The sequence below is a fragment of the Apteryx rowi genome, unplaced genomic scaffold (assembly GCF_003343035.1).
Source record: "Apteryx rowi isolate R43461 unplaced genomic scaffold, aptRow1 scaffold_3, whole genome shotgun sequence".
Taxonomy (NCBI): domain Eukaryota; kingdom Metazoa; phylum Chordata; class Aves; order Apterygiformes; family Apterygidae; genus Apteryx; species Apteryx rowi.
The window spans coordinates 7,005,261-7,022,939 of NW_020449418.1; the positions used below are offsets into that span (position 1 = coordinate 7,005,261).

The 17,679-nt window shown below is 45.6% G+C and overlaps 1 protein-coding gene across 2 annotated transcripts in view; it reads right to left on the reverse strand.

Annotated features, from left to right (window-relative positions):
- SUFU (SUFU negative regulator of hedgehog signaling) overlaps positions 1–17,679 on the reverse strand; it is a 95,190-nt gene that overhangs the window by 75,659 nt on the left and 1,852 nt on the right. For both annotated transcript variants that reach the window (XM_026069729.1, XM_026069730.1), the window contains exon 2: positions 10,390–10,524. In XM_026069729.1, the coding sequence (XP_025925514.1) occupies positions 10,390–10,490 (101 nt within the window). In that variant the 5' untranslated portion in view covers positions 10,491–10,524. The remainder of the gene's footprint in view (positions 1–10,389; positions 10,525–17,679) is intronic.

The window sequence follows — 17,679 nt, forward strand, 5'->3', positions numbered from 1 at the left end:
ACAATTAAGCTCTTAGCAGTGCTGTGCCATAAATAAGCTCGAGAAACAAAAGGTATTTAGGAGCCTGAACTCCAGCAGATTTCAACCGGAGTTTGGGCACCTAGGTACCTACATGATCTGGACATTAATCCCTGATCTTTCACTTCATTAGCTGTGGAAATCAAGACAATACTTCTTTACTTGCTGAGCTATTGGCAAGTCTCATTTCATTATAAAGGGTGCACTCAAAAACATACTGATGAGCACCACAAGAAATCTTAACCGATTAAACAGGGAGGTAAAGGCCTTGAAGTCCTAGCCATAATCCCAGTAAGGGAAAAGAAAGCCTTAGACCTCTGGTGAAAGATTCCCAAATGGGAAACAACACAGCTGCATGGAAAAGTTAACTGTATTTTTATCTGCCTTTAAATGATAAGCTTCTCCTGAAAGATTATCCTTCCTTTGAAGGGTTAGAAACTTTCAGAGGCAGGAATCACAGGCTGATTTTTTGATCTTTAGAAATAAACACCTGGCCTGTGAACATTACATGTACTCCACCCTATTGGAGTGGATAGATTGGAAGATAAAAAACAGAAGGACAAAAAAACCATCTTGGCCTCTTGAAATCAAACAAAGAAGGAGTGAAAACACCATTTTTTTCTCTCTATTTCAGTGGGTCCAGGATTACCCCTGAAGGTTTTAATAAAGTCAAAATAGTTTTGCCTCTCAGCCAAGCCACTTCAGCTAGGGAGACCACAATCTGTGTCAGTTTCTCCTACAAAGAGCAGCAATGCTTGGAGAGATGTCAGCTTATGGCATGTTTCAGGACCTCTTGCTTTTTAATGCAGTTAAGCACTAACACACTCCTCTCATGCTCATGATCACTGAAGGAGGAATAACCTACTCAGTAAAACAGAATTCAGCGTACAACTCATCACAACCACTCTGTTGCAGAAAATTCCCCATACATCTTTGAACACTAAATTCTTTGCTTTCCTGCTTAACGTTACTCTTCTGGGTAAAAAAGAATTCAAGGCCTAGAGACATATTATTTTTGCGTAATAAAGTTATACATATGGATTCAACTCAGCTAGGAAATGTCAACTTAGGGCTTGTCTTCATGAGGAAATTTACTGTAACTAGTCTACCAGTATAATTATATTGCTATAGCTCTACTGGTAAAATTCCCCTGTTGAGCCTTATTCATAACAGCAGCAGCCTTTATGGTTTATTTTTGTCGACTATGCCAAAAAAGGCCCCTGCTCCAGAAAGGCCACAACAATTCACAGGGGAGGAGGGGGAAGGAGCTGTACCAGGGCAACTGAAGCAGTAAGAACAGTATAGAAATGGCAGAATATTTCTCTGTATTAATGTAGTTTTTGCTACAAAAAAAAATTAAGGACTGTAAGAAAGCTATAGAGTACATCGGATTTGTTTGCAGGCAAGGTATATGCCAGCTTTATGCCACATTCTTCGGTTTGTGGAAGTTCCCCCAGCAGGACACTACTCTGCAGCTGGCTCAGCTTCAGCCCCTCCATGCGCATCCTTTTGTTCTCGCATTCTCCCCAGCTCCGCGGCACATTTCCTAGGCGCTCGCTCTTGCCGTCATTCCCTCACAGCCCGACTGCCCTGGCTCCCCTGGATAGAGCACTGACCCTCCAAAACAAACCGGTGTTAAAGAACAGTCCCTCTGGTTTACAGCTTGCATCTTCTGGGACGAGCCATAGCTGAAAAGCAAATAGCTCCCTTTGCAAAAAGGGATTTTAAAACAATCGCCCTTCACTTCAGCGGGGGAAGAATGTGGAGACAAAACAATGAGCCATCTGTGCACCCTTCCCTCCTTCCCTTGTCCCTACCCTCTGGGCTTAAATCAGAAGTCCCCAAGAGCGGCAGCATCCCCCTCCACCTCCTCCCACTCTGTTTACCTCCTGCAAAAAACAGGGGGGTTTTTTTTGTTTGTTTGCTTGGCTTTCTTGTTTTTTGGGGGGAGGGTGTAGGGGGAGGAATTGTGGGTTTATTTCTTTCTTTACTTTTTGTTCTCAAGAGCTCTAAGAGAATCTTTCACTAAACCTCAGCCCCCGTTGTCAGGTGGTACCCCATCCACCCCAAATCAGCTTTGTCAGCTCAGCAAAAAACGCCTCCCACCAGACAATCCGGTCCCTGTTTACCATCCCTGGAGGCAGAGAGGCGCTGAGGAGCACCGGCCACCCCTTTGTCCAGGGAGGGGAATACCATGTGAATGGGAGACCACCAAAGATTTACAGCCGCCTTTTGTTAGCCTGGTGCCACTGCCTCTTGGGCCTTGCTTCAAAACGGAGATGACAGTAGAGGTGCAGGCTAGGCTTAGTCATTACTATCAGGTTTGCTGCTTAGGAGAGGGACACACTGACAGTCTATATTTTCAAATAAAATCTGTAATTGGTAACCACTGTCCCATCAAGACAGAAGCAGACTTTCCTAGCACCGTATTAGGTAGCAAGGCATGTTCCCAACGCTAAGTCTGCACCGAGGAAAAAAGGGGATTAGGTCTGAATAAGAGCATTCAGATGCATCTCTTCAAACATTCGTTTTGTTAGTATCATTATTCCAACAACCAAAAGGATAAAAAAAATTGACACCCCCCCCCTCTTTGATCTCACAGCTGGAGTGGCCACAGAGCTCCAAAAGAAAAAGAAAAAAAAAGAAGCAGCTTTTACCTTCATGTCCTACTGGAAAAAAAAAATTATCTTTTAATTACTGCTTTTTTTGCTTTTGGAGCATCCTAAACAGATCTTTATCAAATAGCACAGTCTTTCACTAGAAGACCCAAGTCTGATCCCCAGTCTCCCCTCTTCCCAGCAGGCTGAGCTCACRGGGAGAGCAGAACGCGCGAGCTCTCCCACGTCATTCAGCACTAACCCAGACGAGAGCGAGGAAGCCCTAGCTCAGGCCAGCTCCCCTCCCGTGTGCCAAGATCATATACACACGAGATCTGCTGACAGAAAGAGATCATCCAGTTTGAACAYTGTGTCCCTTGCCCTGCATGGCAGGAAGGGGCTCATCTTACCAGGATGTACGTACAGATGCGCTACTGAACAGGAAGCTGGTGTTGCCTTTGGTAATGTTCAGCTATAAACTTCCAATCTTTTTCTTTTTTATTGAAAACAGTCCTTCTTGTAAATTCAACTACTGTGCTGTAAACACTAAATGAATTTCCTTCAATGCTCCAACAAATCCCAAATCTAACACAGTTTGAGCRTGCATTGGTCCTGCAGCCTGTGCASRCGAACACACAGATAAACCACAGCACAAAGCAGACCTCTCTCTGTAGGTGGCCCACGTCTTCCATATTATTAACGGTGCTAACTACCTCCAACAAATGACATTTGGAAGCCAAGTGCACTCTGTACTGAGGGGAGGGGGGGAAGATTTCCCCATGGTGACCATAGCTTCAAGGGAGGTCTGCCTCCAGCAGAGAAACACAAGTCTTAGACAGTCCTGGTGCATTACCTCGGTGATCTGAGGGACACTGTCAAAGGGGCACGTAAACAGGCATGACACTTGCTTTAACTGTTTTTTGCCTGGTCTCATGGAAGTGAAGCATACAGAATCACACCTGTGCATGTGTTTCTTTAAAGCRTCCCCACAATTTTTGAACCCACTGGTCAAATGCGACCAAATCCTTCAAAAAGGAGAGCAGTCCCCAAACCACCACAGTTCTAAAAACTAGGCAGAGACAAGCAGCCAGATAGAAGAGATGGAACTACAAGTGCTCCCAGTAAGCAAGTTTCTGTAGAAGCACAACTATATTTCTAGACACCTGAGAATCCACACAGGAGAGAGCCATTAAGAGTACTCTAATTGTGGAAAAAACTCAGTCCAACTCGCATCTTTGGACACCAAAACATCCAGCCACAAGACAAATTTGTAAGAAACCAGACCTTATTAGCTCCCTGCAGCTGAAACCACCCATTTCAATTCTGAGGGATTCTTAAATAAGCTATCATTGAAAGGAAATACCTTTTTTTTTTTGGGGGGGGGGTGTCACAGAACACCCTAGTTCTGTGGCCTCTCCCTTCCCACTCTGCCATGAGCTCTCCTCTCCCCTCTGTCTCAGAAAAAAAGACTAACTGGAAAAATAAGCATTACATTTGGAGTTGATCTCTGATGGACAGACAGGAGAACTATGAAGAARAAGGAAGTTTAGAGTTCAGTGCCCACCTTGGGCCCTCACCCCTGCAGCCTTAGCTCTTGTAYCTCCTTTCCAAACTCATGTTTACCMACGTCCCTTTTCACATCATTTCCTYCTGCTGGGGCAGATGCTACATCTCTAGCAACAAAGCCCAGAAGAAATATTTCCTTCAGTGTACTGGCTAAAGTACAATTCCTACAGACGAAGTCATGGCAACACGAAGCAGGAAGCCACAGAGGACGGGGAGAAGCTTGTCGGAGCGATGCCAAGTCTCCAGAATTTCTCTGCTCTCACAGCTGCTCCCCACAACCAACCCCTCACAGTCACAGCTCATGAAAGCCTGACCTGAGAACAGAACCACTGTTTCTACCCTCCTGTTCCTCAACTTGAAGATCTGTCCCCAAAACTCAACCTCCCTTCCCTATTCCATGTGCTAAAGTGGCTTCCCAGTAGCCAACCCTTACACGGCAGGTGCCATTTGACTTCAGAGCTAATATAGCCCGGTGAAACAAACTGAGAATGAGGAGGGGAGGGTTTGCACCTCTAAGCTTTTATTTAAGAAGGTCCTTGGTCTCCTCCGCATGGAGTATTCTTAAATCTCACATTTGGAAGAAATGTGGAAGCCATGAAAGCTGGAAAAAAACCTTGGGATTTTAATAATTTTCCTGGAATTGCAGACTCAATTCCCAAACTAAACTGAGTGGATCTTTCCTCCCTTCAAGGCAGACACACTGAACTCTGTAAAAACTGCTTCAAGATCTCCTCTGAAATATCAACCCAGAACAACCATTACCCTTCCCTGATTTACTCTCTTTTTAAAGATCCTTTATTTTATTGCATTTTCGTGAAGACAAAGAGAGGCAGMGTCCATCTCCAGCTTTTTAGAAGCGTTCACTGTCACCTTGGAGTCAATGTAATATTTCAGTGGTGCTTTAAGCATGTAGTTTATGAAACACTTAAGGGACCCATTAAATATCGAAATTTAAGCCTAAAGTCTGGCAAGCTGAGGGCAGTGAGCTTTTGAATTTATGAAAAGCTACAGAACTAAGAGGCCACTAAAGTGACAGCTGTCAGCACCACTCCATCCTACATTCATGCAGGCTCAAAAGAGAAGCCAGCAGGCACTCAAAAGAAAGAGAGCACTCGTTCCAACTTTCAGGCTATTTTCTAAATACTCTTTTCAAACTCCTTTCATGCTCGGAAAAAGCCTTCCAGAAAACATCCACCCCTCCGCAAGCCTTGCATTTGTTACCTGATCCAGTTTTGCGCTCCTTTTTCTTCCTCCCAGCTCTAACAAGCATCCTTGCCCTTTTACAAGTTAAGGTCATTCAGAGGATCTATACAAGCAAGCAGAACACAAGCTGGACCGGAGATCGTGAAAGGCTCATGCTTACCCTCACCTTTAATAGGGAGGCACCACCCACCGAGACAACACGTTATCCCGGCGTGCACTGCGCCCGCTCGATCCAAATGGTAAGTAGCCCAAATCAAAAGGACCACAGCAAGYTGGAACCTGTCGTCTCCGCGGGTGGCACCACGCATCTGTACTGGAGATGGAGGCAGCTGTAATCTGTTCGGTTTTATGCAAATGTGATGCTGCACTTAGGCTCCCGGCAAGCTGCCAGAAAAGCCCTCGTCAATATGACGCTTGTGTGGACCAGGAAACCCAATTATTGAAATTTACATTAAAAGTTGGACATCAAAACACACTTKGAGTGTTTCTTCTCAGGATGCAGGAAGGCCTCAAATGCACAACTTATCTTAAGCTAGCGATAATTTAAATTTTGCTTTCTATTATGGCTCTGGATTACAGCCTTGCAATTGTAATACAAATAAGACTATTCAAGGTTTTCAGGGATTTGAGTTTCATGGGTCTCATTTTCCACGCACTTTTAAAATTGTTGACAAAAAGGGCGAGCACTTGTTGAACTACAGGAATAATTAACTGGAGATCCGGCCTTGGCCTTACTGTGAACCGGAGCTAGGAGCCAATTTGGCGAAAAACATATCACTTTAGCTCCCTGGACAGCCCTTCGGACCCATGGGCCAGCACAATCCAGGGGCCAAAGCACGCCGTGACACAGCAAGAGCTGAAGTTGCCACTGACCGAGTCTCCTGAGTCCAGCTACAATTGCTAAAGCCGTTTCCCTCGGATGCCTGCTCTCCGCATAGTCAGAAGTCACCACCGCGCTTGGAAACCGCAGGAAGGATCAGGTGTCTGCGCCTTGACCCTGCCAAAAGACAGTCTGGCATCTGAGCATGAATCCGCAGTTGCCAGCTGAGATGCTGCACTTTGCACTGAAGCACGGGGCTACGTTCCCTACTGCTGACTTTGCCGTGGGGCCGGAGCTGCCAGCGAGGGGGGAAGAGGGAGCAGGACCTGCCACATCTCCTGCAGCCAGAGCGGCCAGAGGCTCCCTGCCAGCACGCACACGTTACCTCTACCCATCCCTGCCATGCAGGATCTTTCTTTCAGAGAGCAGTAACAGTCGAGAAAAAGAAAAAAGAAAAAAGAAAAAAAGTTCTATTCTAAGCCTGCCACATGGATTCAAAGAGTTACACATCAGCTTTGATTTTAAAGCAGAAAGGAAAGTTAAAAATGGAGGAAAAACTTGCAGAAGTGTCACAGAAGGATTTCTGCTGCCACTCTGGTTGTGCAGCATGCTCGACTGGAGAGACTTACTGCCATGCAAGCGACTTGGCGTGAAATCCCGCTGAAAGGCCTGCGGTTCCGGAACGCTGTCATGACGTCATGATTCAGGATTTTTAYAGCGATCAGCCCAGCACAGCTGGTGTCACGGTTGCCATTATACCATGAAACACTGAGTGTTTTTAAATGAAAAAGGTTTCCCCATTTGAAATTCTTAGATTTCTTCTATGTTATTCTGTAGACTCTTAAAAACAGACCTGTTTTGTAAGCAGAGCATAGCTGATATTTAAGCAGAGCAGGAAACAGTGCTGTTTTAACTGAAAATAAATCTGTCAGCAAGGAGGCACAGGGAGAGCTCCACTTCAGACTTTTCAGGTTCTTATTAAAAATATAAATTAAAATAAACTTCTTCACATTACTTGCTACATCTGTTTGCTATTCCATTATAAATAAAAATATAGAGGCCTCCTATTCAGCTTTGGTTCACTCAAAAACCCTCAAGAAGTCCTTTTCATTTCATACTGCATTATAATCGGTCTAAATTGTACTGCAGCACCAGAAGAGGCCTACGAGAGAGAAGTTATGCATTACCCAAAGTCAACGAGGGAGATTTCAAAGGCCTCTGGCAATATACTACCTTTCCCTTTCTAAAGGATGAAAGCTGGCAGGGTTACGGAARCACATCCCTGTTGTAGGAACCCTGCTGACTGTCACAAGCAGGTCCAGCTCTACACTCTYGCAATGTTTTTTTGAGGAAGAAAAGAAAAAATATATCTCCAGAGGCCAGGTCAGTGTGACACCAGCTTTAAAGGAAACCTTCCAAAGATTTAGACAACTCCACCGTCACCCTATGCTCCTGCCAACYGTCCCGTGGCATGTGTTATCTGTGACAGCACAATTCCAAAGTCCTTCAAGAGACAAATATGAGATTGATACCTAATTCTCTTAAACAAGGGCTTTATTAAATTGCCTCCCAGAGAACAAGAGCTTCTTGAATGCACAGAATAATCACTACATTCATGCAGGGTGCGTGCAGTGCCAATCTGCTGATATGCAGTTCAGGCAGACAGTCATGTTTCAAGAGTATTTAGCAAACAGTGACTGCCACTGGGAACAAGCAGCGTTGGTGGGTGCTGAGCTCATTTTAAATCTCTCCTGTGCCCGTCTCCAGTGCTCGCATACCAGATGATAATTTCAGGTTCAACGTTTAGGAGATGTGTAGGCTTTGACAGCCTTACCACATGCATAAATGTATATTAAGACTATTCACAATTAAGACAGAGCCAGCTCCAGCCTTCTCGGCAGCATATGTAATATTGTATTTTGTAGCCCCAAGGATAAAGCTAAAATAAAGACAATGCAGGGTGCAGACAGCTGAGCTTTGCGGGGCAAGTGACACAGGGACTCCCCGCTCCGGAGCCCAGGAACAATGTTCCAGCCCACACAGAGAGAACGGACAAACATACATACACAYGGGGCACAGAAATCACTTTGACAGCTCTGAACAGCCCTGTCCTCAACAGGTTTCTGCCAAAGCCTGCAAAGCAGCACAGCACCTCGGGCTCGCTGCTCACACGCAGCGCCCAGCTGCAGGCTCCTGCTGCAGCGCGGCACTCCCAGCAGCCAAGGCGGACTCGCTCACCGAGCCCCGGTGCTCCCCTCCCAGGCCAAGGTGTGGGCACGGTGCTCAGGCCAYGCAGACCTCCCAGAGTCTGGATAGGACTTTGCCACTCCTTCCTTCTGCAGGCCTAGGAAACTGCCTGCTGCCTGTGTCTAGAGCATTCTTTCTGTTTTGTTTTTTTAATTCCTGTGAACTGTAACCAGCGAAAGGTTTCTGAGTATGAATTTCCAGAGCGAAGCATTTAACAGTATGAAGACATAGAAGGTCTCATCCCAGGAAGATTTTTGAAATTGTGATATTCCATCCATGTGATATTTTCACCCCTTCTCCTCCAGCTTTCCACTATAGAATAAGAGCAGTATTTGGTGAGAGCAGCATTTGGTGAGAGCAGCCCGCGTTTGAGAGGCCAGAGTGTGTGCTACAATCAGCGGCAAGAAGGCTATGTCCTTACATATTTGCTTCTTCATTCATAAAAATGCATTAAGCCACCCCTCACCCTTGATGTCCTCAGGGGAGACCCCCATGTCCACTCTCTACTCTCTCCCCAAACGATCAGGCAAGAGTCTGAGCAAAAAGGATAGCCTCACCCCGAGTCAGTCAGTCTCAGGCTGATAAGCCACTGAAAAGGGGAAGTCAGCAGAATGCTTTCTCCCCACAGAATTCACTTCCAACAAAATGAAGCAGCCAAACACAGATGACCTAATCTTGGCAACCTCATATTCTTAGTGGCAAAGATGAAATTTGAGAAGAAAAGGCATCATGTGTGAAGACCTGCACATCCAGGACTGGGTCTCTTGTGGAAATGAGGGAAGGAAGCCTTTATTTCCCATTATTTTCTTTCACCTTTCTCTTGCCCTGCCTTGTCTCTGCCCCAGCGATTAGTGAATGGGGTTTGTTGGTCAAACCCTCCACGCAGATCTCAGCAACACCACGGTTCTGTATAGACTTCCCTCTTAGAAGAGGTTTGTCTTCTGAAAAATGGTGCTGTACCCACAAACAGGAGCRGCTGCCTTGAGGACATGGATAAGGTTAAAGAAGCTGCTTGACTGCTGCTGTTGCAAGAAAAGCACCTGGATGAAAAACTGCTGGCTGAAACTTAACCAAGACAAACAAAAGAGCTCGAATGAACGAATCGGGGCCTTTGCTGCAGCATTCATCACGGATATTTATCCTACAGCTATGAAACAGTGCAAGACAGTTTCACTAAACTAAGAGCTAAGGAACAGCAACCCTGGAAACCTTTTTCAATTTCTAGTTAAAAGGCTGTGCTCACAGCCCCAAGATCATGACAGCTTGGCTGCTGCAGCTCACTTTATATAAAGTTAAGCAGCAAGGCCAGTAAAAGACATACAAGAATAAGATCAGGCCAGATTGCTTGCCCAATCCGATACAAAACACCTGCTAAGGACTAACAAGCTAAGATAATCACTCAATTATTGGAGAGAATAAAGGCAAATAACTACCATTTTATGCTTCTGTACTATAGATTGGCATCTTATACAGCAGCCACTGGGATGGCAGTCCACTCGCTGACACTAACATTGCTGTGCCAGCAGCAGAAAAAATGCCCTTACAGCAGTTTTCCAGAGAAAGGCATTAACACGCACAGGGAGGGGTCAGGATTTAAGCATATAACCATAACATACCAACAAGAGTGGAGGAAAAAAAGAAAAAGAAAAAAAAGACATTCAGGAAGAAAAGAAAAAACAATCCTCCCCGCCAACATTTATACTAACAAGGAAGTACACTGCATTCAAAGTGGGCCCTAATTCTGAAGCGGGGAACACAGTACATCTTCTATATGCAAGCAGCAGCACACGCCATCCCTTAGCAAGACCAGGACTACAGTATTCACAGCAGAAGAAACAGCTGATCAAATAAGCGCAACAGCAGGACAGGGTTTTACCTAGCCCCCCCAAATGCAATACAAAAAAGAACACACCCCAGCAGAACTCATAAGAGACTTACTCATGTACTCTGTTGTCTCCGTATAAGTCGCTTAACCCAAAGCTGACATAGTGCCAGTGCTCAGGAACATTCAGCGCGGGGTTTCCCAGGTTCCTGTACATGCTAACGTAGTCCAGAGGATCAGGTCCCCCCAGCCTGCATTAAAAGAAAAAAAGTTTTAGGTAAATTAGTTTATTTGAGACAAATTATAAGTGTCCACAGATGCTACAGTGGGCTGTACAAAGACCTGCTTTAAATCATAGCCAGTGACAAAAATGAAATTAGCATGTTCAAGTTACCTTTAAAAAAACCTGAAGAGAAAGGCTGGGTTAAGTCCAGAGAGCTTCAAGGACAGGAAGGCAAAGTACATATGTGCAACATACTAAAATGTTTTTAACGTTAAAGCATGAAAACCTCTGGAAAATCACATTAAAGTTTCCACAAAACAAAGAAAATTGGAAAATTATACTAGTAAAGAGTGATAGCTGTATCTGCACTGCAAACTTAATTCAGGCCAGAAGCATRTACCTCAACTTAATGAAAAAAACCCTGCTACTCCTTAAAGCAAAATTTGAAGTGGTTAAGTTTTGAGAAGAGTAATCCATACTTCTGAACATAAGCACAGACATTAAAATAGTGGAGGAGAAAGTACCAATTCAGAAAAACTTAGTACCAGAACTTGTAAAATACACTAGCTGTATCAATCAAGAATGACTAAGAAGCATAATTGCCACCTCTGCTTCAACATTAGAATTGGCTACACAAGAATATTACTTAAAAGTCAACGCAGCACAGTCAGACTGCATTAAATCACCCAAACTGTCAGAAACGCTTCTCATTACAAGAGAAGAGGAAACTTGGTTGTCGTGCTAACAGAGTTAGTGCGAGTACGCTCGTTCTGCAGCTTCTTGCAGTCACATCTGGCTGTGCAGAGGCAGGTAAACTCCCCACTGAACGAAGGAACATGCTAGTCTGTTTTGCTTGCTGTTTGCCCTGTCAGTCATAAAACAAACAGGATAGAAAAAAGCAAGAAGAGACAAGACATCAAACCATGTACCACAAGTGTTTATGGAATAGCATGAGCAGCTCTTTAACYGTTTCCTGTCTCCAACTCATTTTTTCAATCAAGTAAAATACTTCCAACTGCTCAGAACAGGAGAATCCAAACTAGTATGACTCCCTTCATTCAAACCACTTATTATACATTAACTCCCCTCATCCACATCATCTGTTTAGACCCTGGTCCTCTCATGTGCAGGTTCTGGGGCGTGCCTATGCTTCCCACACTAGCCCTGTGGCTTTGCCCATCACCATTACGCGCTCCACAACCGCTGCATGAGAAGCATTCCAGTGCCTCATTTTTGTTCCACAATTAAAGTACCATTGCCTTATATCAAACAGCAGCAGGTTTGGGAAGACACTTTTTAAGCATTCAGCCTGCTAGTCAGGCTGCCCATAGCACGCTCAGCTCCTGCTCTGCTCCATGCCTCCTCCCGGGAGCGCTTGTGCTCCGTGTTTGGATTCACATCTTGCCTTAGCAAGGAAGTTCTGGGGTGATCATACAGCGAAACCTAGCTACTATCCCTCTCCAAGCCAGCACCCTTCTCAAAGTCCCTTCCGGCAACTCAGAGGAAACTCTGACAAGCATTCTAGTCCTCAGTCTGTAACCAGGCTGCTGGTAGGACAGCTAGGGTTCACCTAGCAGCTTCAGAAAACAGGCAATCAATGCAGAAGAGATTTAATCCTCACCTTGCACAGCTATTCCTAGATCAGATTCACTGAGCACAGCAATTCTTCGAGGCTCATTTAGTAGAGACCCTCGAGACAGAGTGCTTCAGAGCTGGGGCAGTTAGCTTGGCAGAACAGAGGCATTAAAGCTGCTCTTCCAGTTCTGCACAGGCCTCATCGGAGCTGCAGCGTCTGAACTTCTCCATCATCAAGTTTCCTGTTGTTTCCAGAAGGACCCCAAAAACTCTTAAGCAGTTTCCTAGTGATAGTGTTACACTATCTAAAACCTTATGCCTACCCTCCACTGCCCAACTCCGAAGTCTCTTACTGAGTGAAAGAAAGTGCTCATCTGTCTCATGAATAGCTGCAGAACCACCATGGACTTTGTATTTGGGAAGCTGAAAAAGGAAGGAGATCTTGATAAGGATTTTCTTACAATTAGGGTGGCTATCTTCTGTGCAGCATCTCTAGAGGGGCAAGAAGAAAAAGAGCACGAGCTGAGCACAGTGCATTCCCACCTGAAGCCTAAGGAGACCAACAGAGCAAGGAGCATGTTTAGGGTACATACCAGCAGGAAGAAACACAATAGAATTGGACAAGTATTTAATCTAGAAGGCTCTAAAGTTGCCCATACGGTGCAAGATGGACAGCTTCCAATGACACAATCAATATATTGCTTTTATGACACCACCAAGCTCCTCAGATATCAAGAGGGGTACTTCGCAAAAGAAAGGAAGACAAAACCACAGAGCAACAAGCACAAAAATTCCCAACTGCTTTTAAAGATATACAAAATAATATACCAGCTTGTTGTATTAAAAGGCTTTTATGAAAAAATAACAGTGGATCAGCTGGAAGGGCCTGTGGGCTCTCTCAGTGAGTGCACTGCCTCTCTCATTACTGCAGGGGAAAAAAACAAAACAGAGTAGGATTATTTAWGATGAGTGACCTTCCTTAAAGCAGTTTCCCTCCTCTTAGTCACCTAAGGCCATTGCAAGGGCTCCATGCCAGCTTTAGCTTCACAGCTGGTCAGTCAAGGATGCAGCCGAGGATACCACAGCAGGAGAGGACATGAGCATCCCACCACGAGCAATGGGACAGAGTTCAACTAGGCAAGGGCTAAGTCGTAACTATGCAACCTTTAGGTTCTCATACAACAGAAGTGCTTTTATGGTGTAAAAGGTAAATTGGAAAGTAAACACGGGGTATGCATGTTAGGCCCTGGGATGGAGTAGAGTTCGATCCTTAAAGGCAGCCTGTAAAAACCCATTCTTGTAACTCTAGTGGTATCTTGAAACACTTAGGAAAAAAACTAGTTCCACCTGACATTCCCCATCTCCACCTGCATTTCAGTTCCCTCCCCCCCATCACCAGGTTGCACCAGACACTGTCTGAGATCTCTGCAGCAAACGTTCGGCCAGGTGGTTATGTTCAGAGTAGTGGCACTGACCTGCTGGCCAACTCTCAAACTCCACATGGCAATAACTTCTAGCACAGTAATGGGGACGTAGCCAGCTGGAAGTGATTCTAGCCAGGATACAGCCGCACTCCTCCTAGGAGCAGCCAAGCACAGGGTCTGTGTATAATTGCCCTACACTTTGCAGGCATGCAGAGCTCCTTTGCCCCAAAAGCACTGAGGGCGGCCAGGCCATCTCCGTAKCCCAGTATTTGCTAAGAAACCCACGTGGAAAGCTGTAACAGTTTATTTTCCCCTGTCTCCGGCTTTAGAGCTCCTTTTTGTGCAGGATAGAAGAGTGAGTGACACAAACACCTGAATTCCTCATGAGCAGCAACAGTCACACACAARTTTTCAGTTACCTGACTGGGAAGACTCCAGAGCAAGAGAGGTCAATACAATGATCAGCAAAACTGTGTGGGAGGTCAGCAAGTGGTTGGAGCAGATGAATAAGATTTGCAATGAGGGGAAAACACCTCCACCTGCTATGCAACAAGTTTCTCCTGCATGCATAAAACCTGCTTCCAAACTGGGTTTAATAACACCCTAGATGCCAGATGATTCACACTGGAACACTGTTTGCTGACACAAGGCATTTTGACACTCTGACAACGCACAAAACAAACAAACCCTTAACTGTCCCCTTTTCAGGGCAGGGACTTCTCTGCAAGCACGCTCGTCCCCAGGGCTACTCAAACGGCATTCTTCGGATCAGATGCAACAGGGAGCAAATTCCGCCTAGACTTCGCTAGGCAAGCCAGACATCCCTCCCTCATTCCTGCAATCAACTCTGTACTTCCCCCAAAACACCAAGCCTCCCACAGGATCAGCAGCATCAAACTACCCAAGAGCCAGGTGCAAAGACACTGTGCCAACCAGCTCAGGAGAGCTGAGCTCTGCTTTGTGTAGAGCAGACCTGGTCAGAGTTAGCTACACACCAGTTTACACGCTACACAGTAATCCAGATGGACCACGTTTATTCCCCAAGAAATCCGGCAGGCTTGAAAGTGATTCAGATAAAGTAAAAAGCCTGTAGCAGTAACTAATTTTGAAAAATACACAACCATGCCATACAGCTATGCTGAWACCACTACAACTGCAGGAGCATCTAGCACTAGCTTTAAGCCGGCTACCTGGAGGACAGCTAGTAACGTGCTCATGGCAACAGAGCTCAACCAAGGCTAGTCAGCACAGATATTCATCCAGTTTCAGGGTCAGGTTTGACTGCTACACTACCTAGTCAAGCACTGCTAACGCCTGCTCTGGGACGTCCTCCCACCCACAGTCACTACCGCACTGTTCGACCTCGTATCACAATCTACATATCAGTACAAGGGTTCACACAAAGAGCTGGAAGCGTTGGAGGATTTTATTAGGAAGAGCCAAACTTCAAAGCTACAGGTACAGTACAAATTTGTTACATTCTCTATTCATGGAGCTCCTTTAGGAGCAAGAAGGGCAGCCTCAGGGGAAGAACGGTATTTGCATCCGCATGAAGAATCATCTTTTGACTGATGTTAAGAGTGCTCTGAAGTTTCTGTTGAAGGAGAAACCCAAAGTGGGCAGAAGGGAAACAGCTCCACAATGAGAAAAACATTGGGAAATCCCCAGTCTGTTTACACCCTGAAAAGTCTCCAGGGGATCCTTTATAATCATTTCCAGCAGCTGACAACAGGTCTGCTTTTCTTAGCTACCTTTTGCCAACCCTTCAGGAGTGGTCCATGATCCCCAAGTAGCCTCAGCCCACAGGTCAGAGCACTGGTTCTCAAGAACACGGCCTAAGTTCAAGACGGAGGATGAAAAAACCAACAGTCCAGCCTGAATTCTACATATTCCAAAACCTAGCACAAAGCAATGGAAGTATAAACTTGCTTTTTCACTTGCAGTTCTGTGCATCAAGATATTCCACTTCAGAGGTATTCAACCACATTTTTTAAATAAAAGCAGGTATTGGATGGCAATGGAGACTAAGTCCTTCTCAGGGCACAGCCTTTCACAAATATAGCCAGAAGCTTTGCCAAGAAGCTCCGATTGCAATCAAGAACACTCTCCCAAGATATGCAAATAGTGTTAAAAAAAAGAGAGAAAAGAAAAAAGAGCTGCTAGTTTCATGAAATAATTTGCACAGCCAAATCCCTTCATTTCACAGGTATGTGATTCTGTGGATCCTCCAACTTGGAGAATATGCTCTGCCGTGCGAGCTCAAGAATGTAATTTCAACTCCCCRAACAAAAACTTGTTGCTAACTGTAGAGAAACTGATACATATTATTAAAAGCTGATTAGCTTTAGAATATTTCTCCTAAGGCAAGAAACTTTGTTCAGCAATTTCTYCTTTTAGTCTAAACCACCTAATAGCTCACAGCTTGGGCAAAGGAGGACAGACTAGTTGAGAGCGAGTGGTGGCATAAGTCACCAGACTTCAACAAAATCAACCCCCAAGTTTTGTCAGCTTTGCCAACAAAACGAGAAAAATACCTCAGCAAAGTACACGTATGCTAGACCTCGCACGAGAGCTTCCTGCGTGTGACAGCAGCAGTAAGGGCACCTCTGAAGTTCTGCTACAGAAGCTCTCAGTTCTCACAGCCAACTGAGATGACAGTAGGAAGAACCGTTAAGCAGAAAACACTAGTATAAACAGGCCTTCATATTACTTCTTGCATGCAATCCATCATCACTGCCAATAGCAGTTTTTCTAGTGTTTGAGCTCCAACTGCAGTGAGGTCCTAATCAAATCCTTAAGCAAACAGGAAGCAAGGATTCTTCCCAAAAAAGGGTCTCTGCCATTCCTCATTATAGACCCAAATCTCCCTCCATCCCACACACATCATCATCACTCTTGCCAGTAGCATTTTAAGCTGTTGACTCCTAAACCAAGATGACTGGAAACTCATGAAGCCTGAATATCTAAGATTAGATATTACAGGTACCTAAACAAACCGAGCAGACCACCACTGAAGTACCAAAGTACTGGTATGTACAGGTTACTAAGAAATTTTTTTTATTCCAAAGTCACAGATCTGCAAGATCTTTGTCTCAGTCCATTATGCCAGTTTAAGTAATTAACCAAAAAAACCCTGAGCAATGAGGACTAACAGCTATATTTCTYGTCTGGAACCTCAAAGAGCATCACTTATTTGGAAGACACCAGCAACAGCTTGCCTTTCAGAGTAAAACACAGGGAGGATGTTATTCTGTTGCTGCTCAGGACCCAACTGGGTAGGGACACACAGGTTAAAACTTACTGTAAATGAAGAAGTTAAGCTTTTGCTAAACTTTTTCAAAGTGCTGGAAGAGAGACTGGTCAACGTCAGGGCCAGCAAACAGTCAGTGGTGACCTGATCACGTTCCTTAGGTCCAGAAGAGGGGGCTGAACAGCAGAGCTTTAATAAAAAGCATGAGGGACTCCTCTTCCCACAGGGCTAGACACTAGACACTTATCTCGATAGCTAAACATCCAAGTACTTCCTTCATGCCACTCTCCCACATAAACAACTGCCGTTATTGGTGTCAGACACTGTGTCAGCAGAGATGGGAAGCAGCAGATCCTCAGCCTACAACAACACGCGGCTCTGCGAGGGCAGAAGAAGCTGCTTCTCTCCTGGGGGTTTTATGGGCACGTGCCACATGCATTCAGTTTGGAGGCCAGAGCACAGGTTCATTCTGGTTAACTCCATATTTGTACCCCAAGCTCCAGGGCAGAAGAGGAGCTCGTGCCCCCTGTCCAGCAGGAGAAACTCCAGGGCCACCCAATCCTCCGCGGCAACCTCTCTGCTGAGTAAAACTTCTCCCATGGCCTGCCYCAGCCAAGACCCTCTTTGGCCCCCATCCCTCACTCTGGGAAGCTCCATGTTCCCCTAAAACCCCCCAATAAAGTCACCTATTCTCAGTTCAGCCCCTCAGATCCCTGTTCTCCAGTGCCTCCCTCCCCAGTCCCCCTGCACCTCGCCGCCTCCCTCCCCCCACCCCACTGCTGCCATCCCCAATCCCACCCCCAGCCCCACTGCTTCCCCCAAATGCCCACCAACCCCCATGCGATGCCCTCCAGCCCGAATGCACCCTCTCCAACCCCACGCAAGGCCCCCAGCCCCACACCAGGCCCTCCAGCCCCACACTAGACCCCAGCCC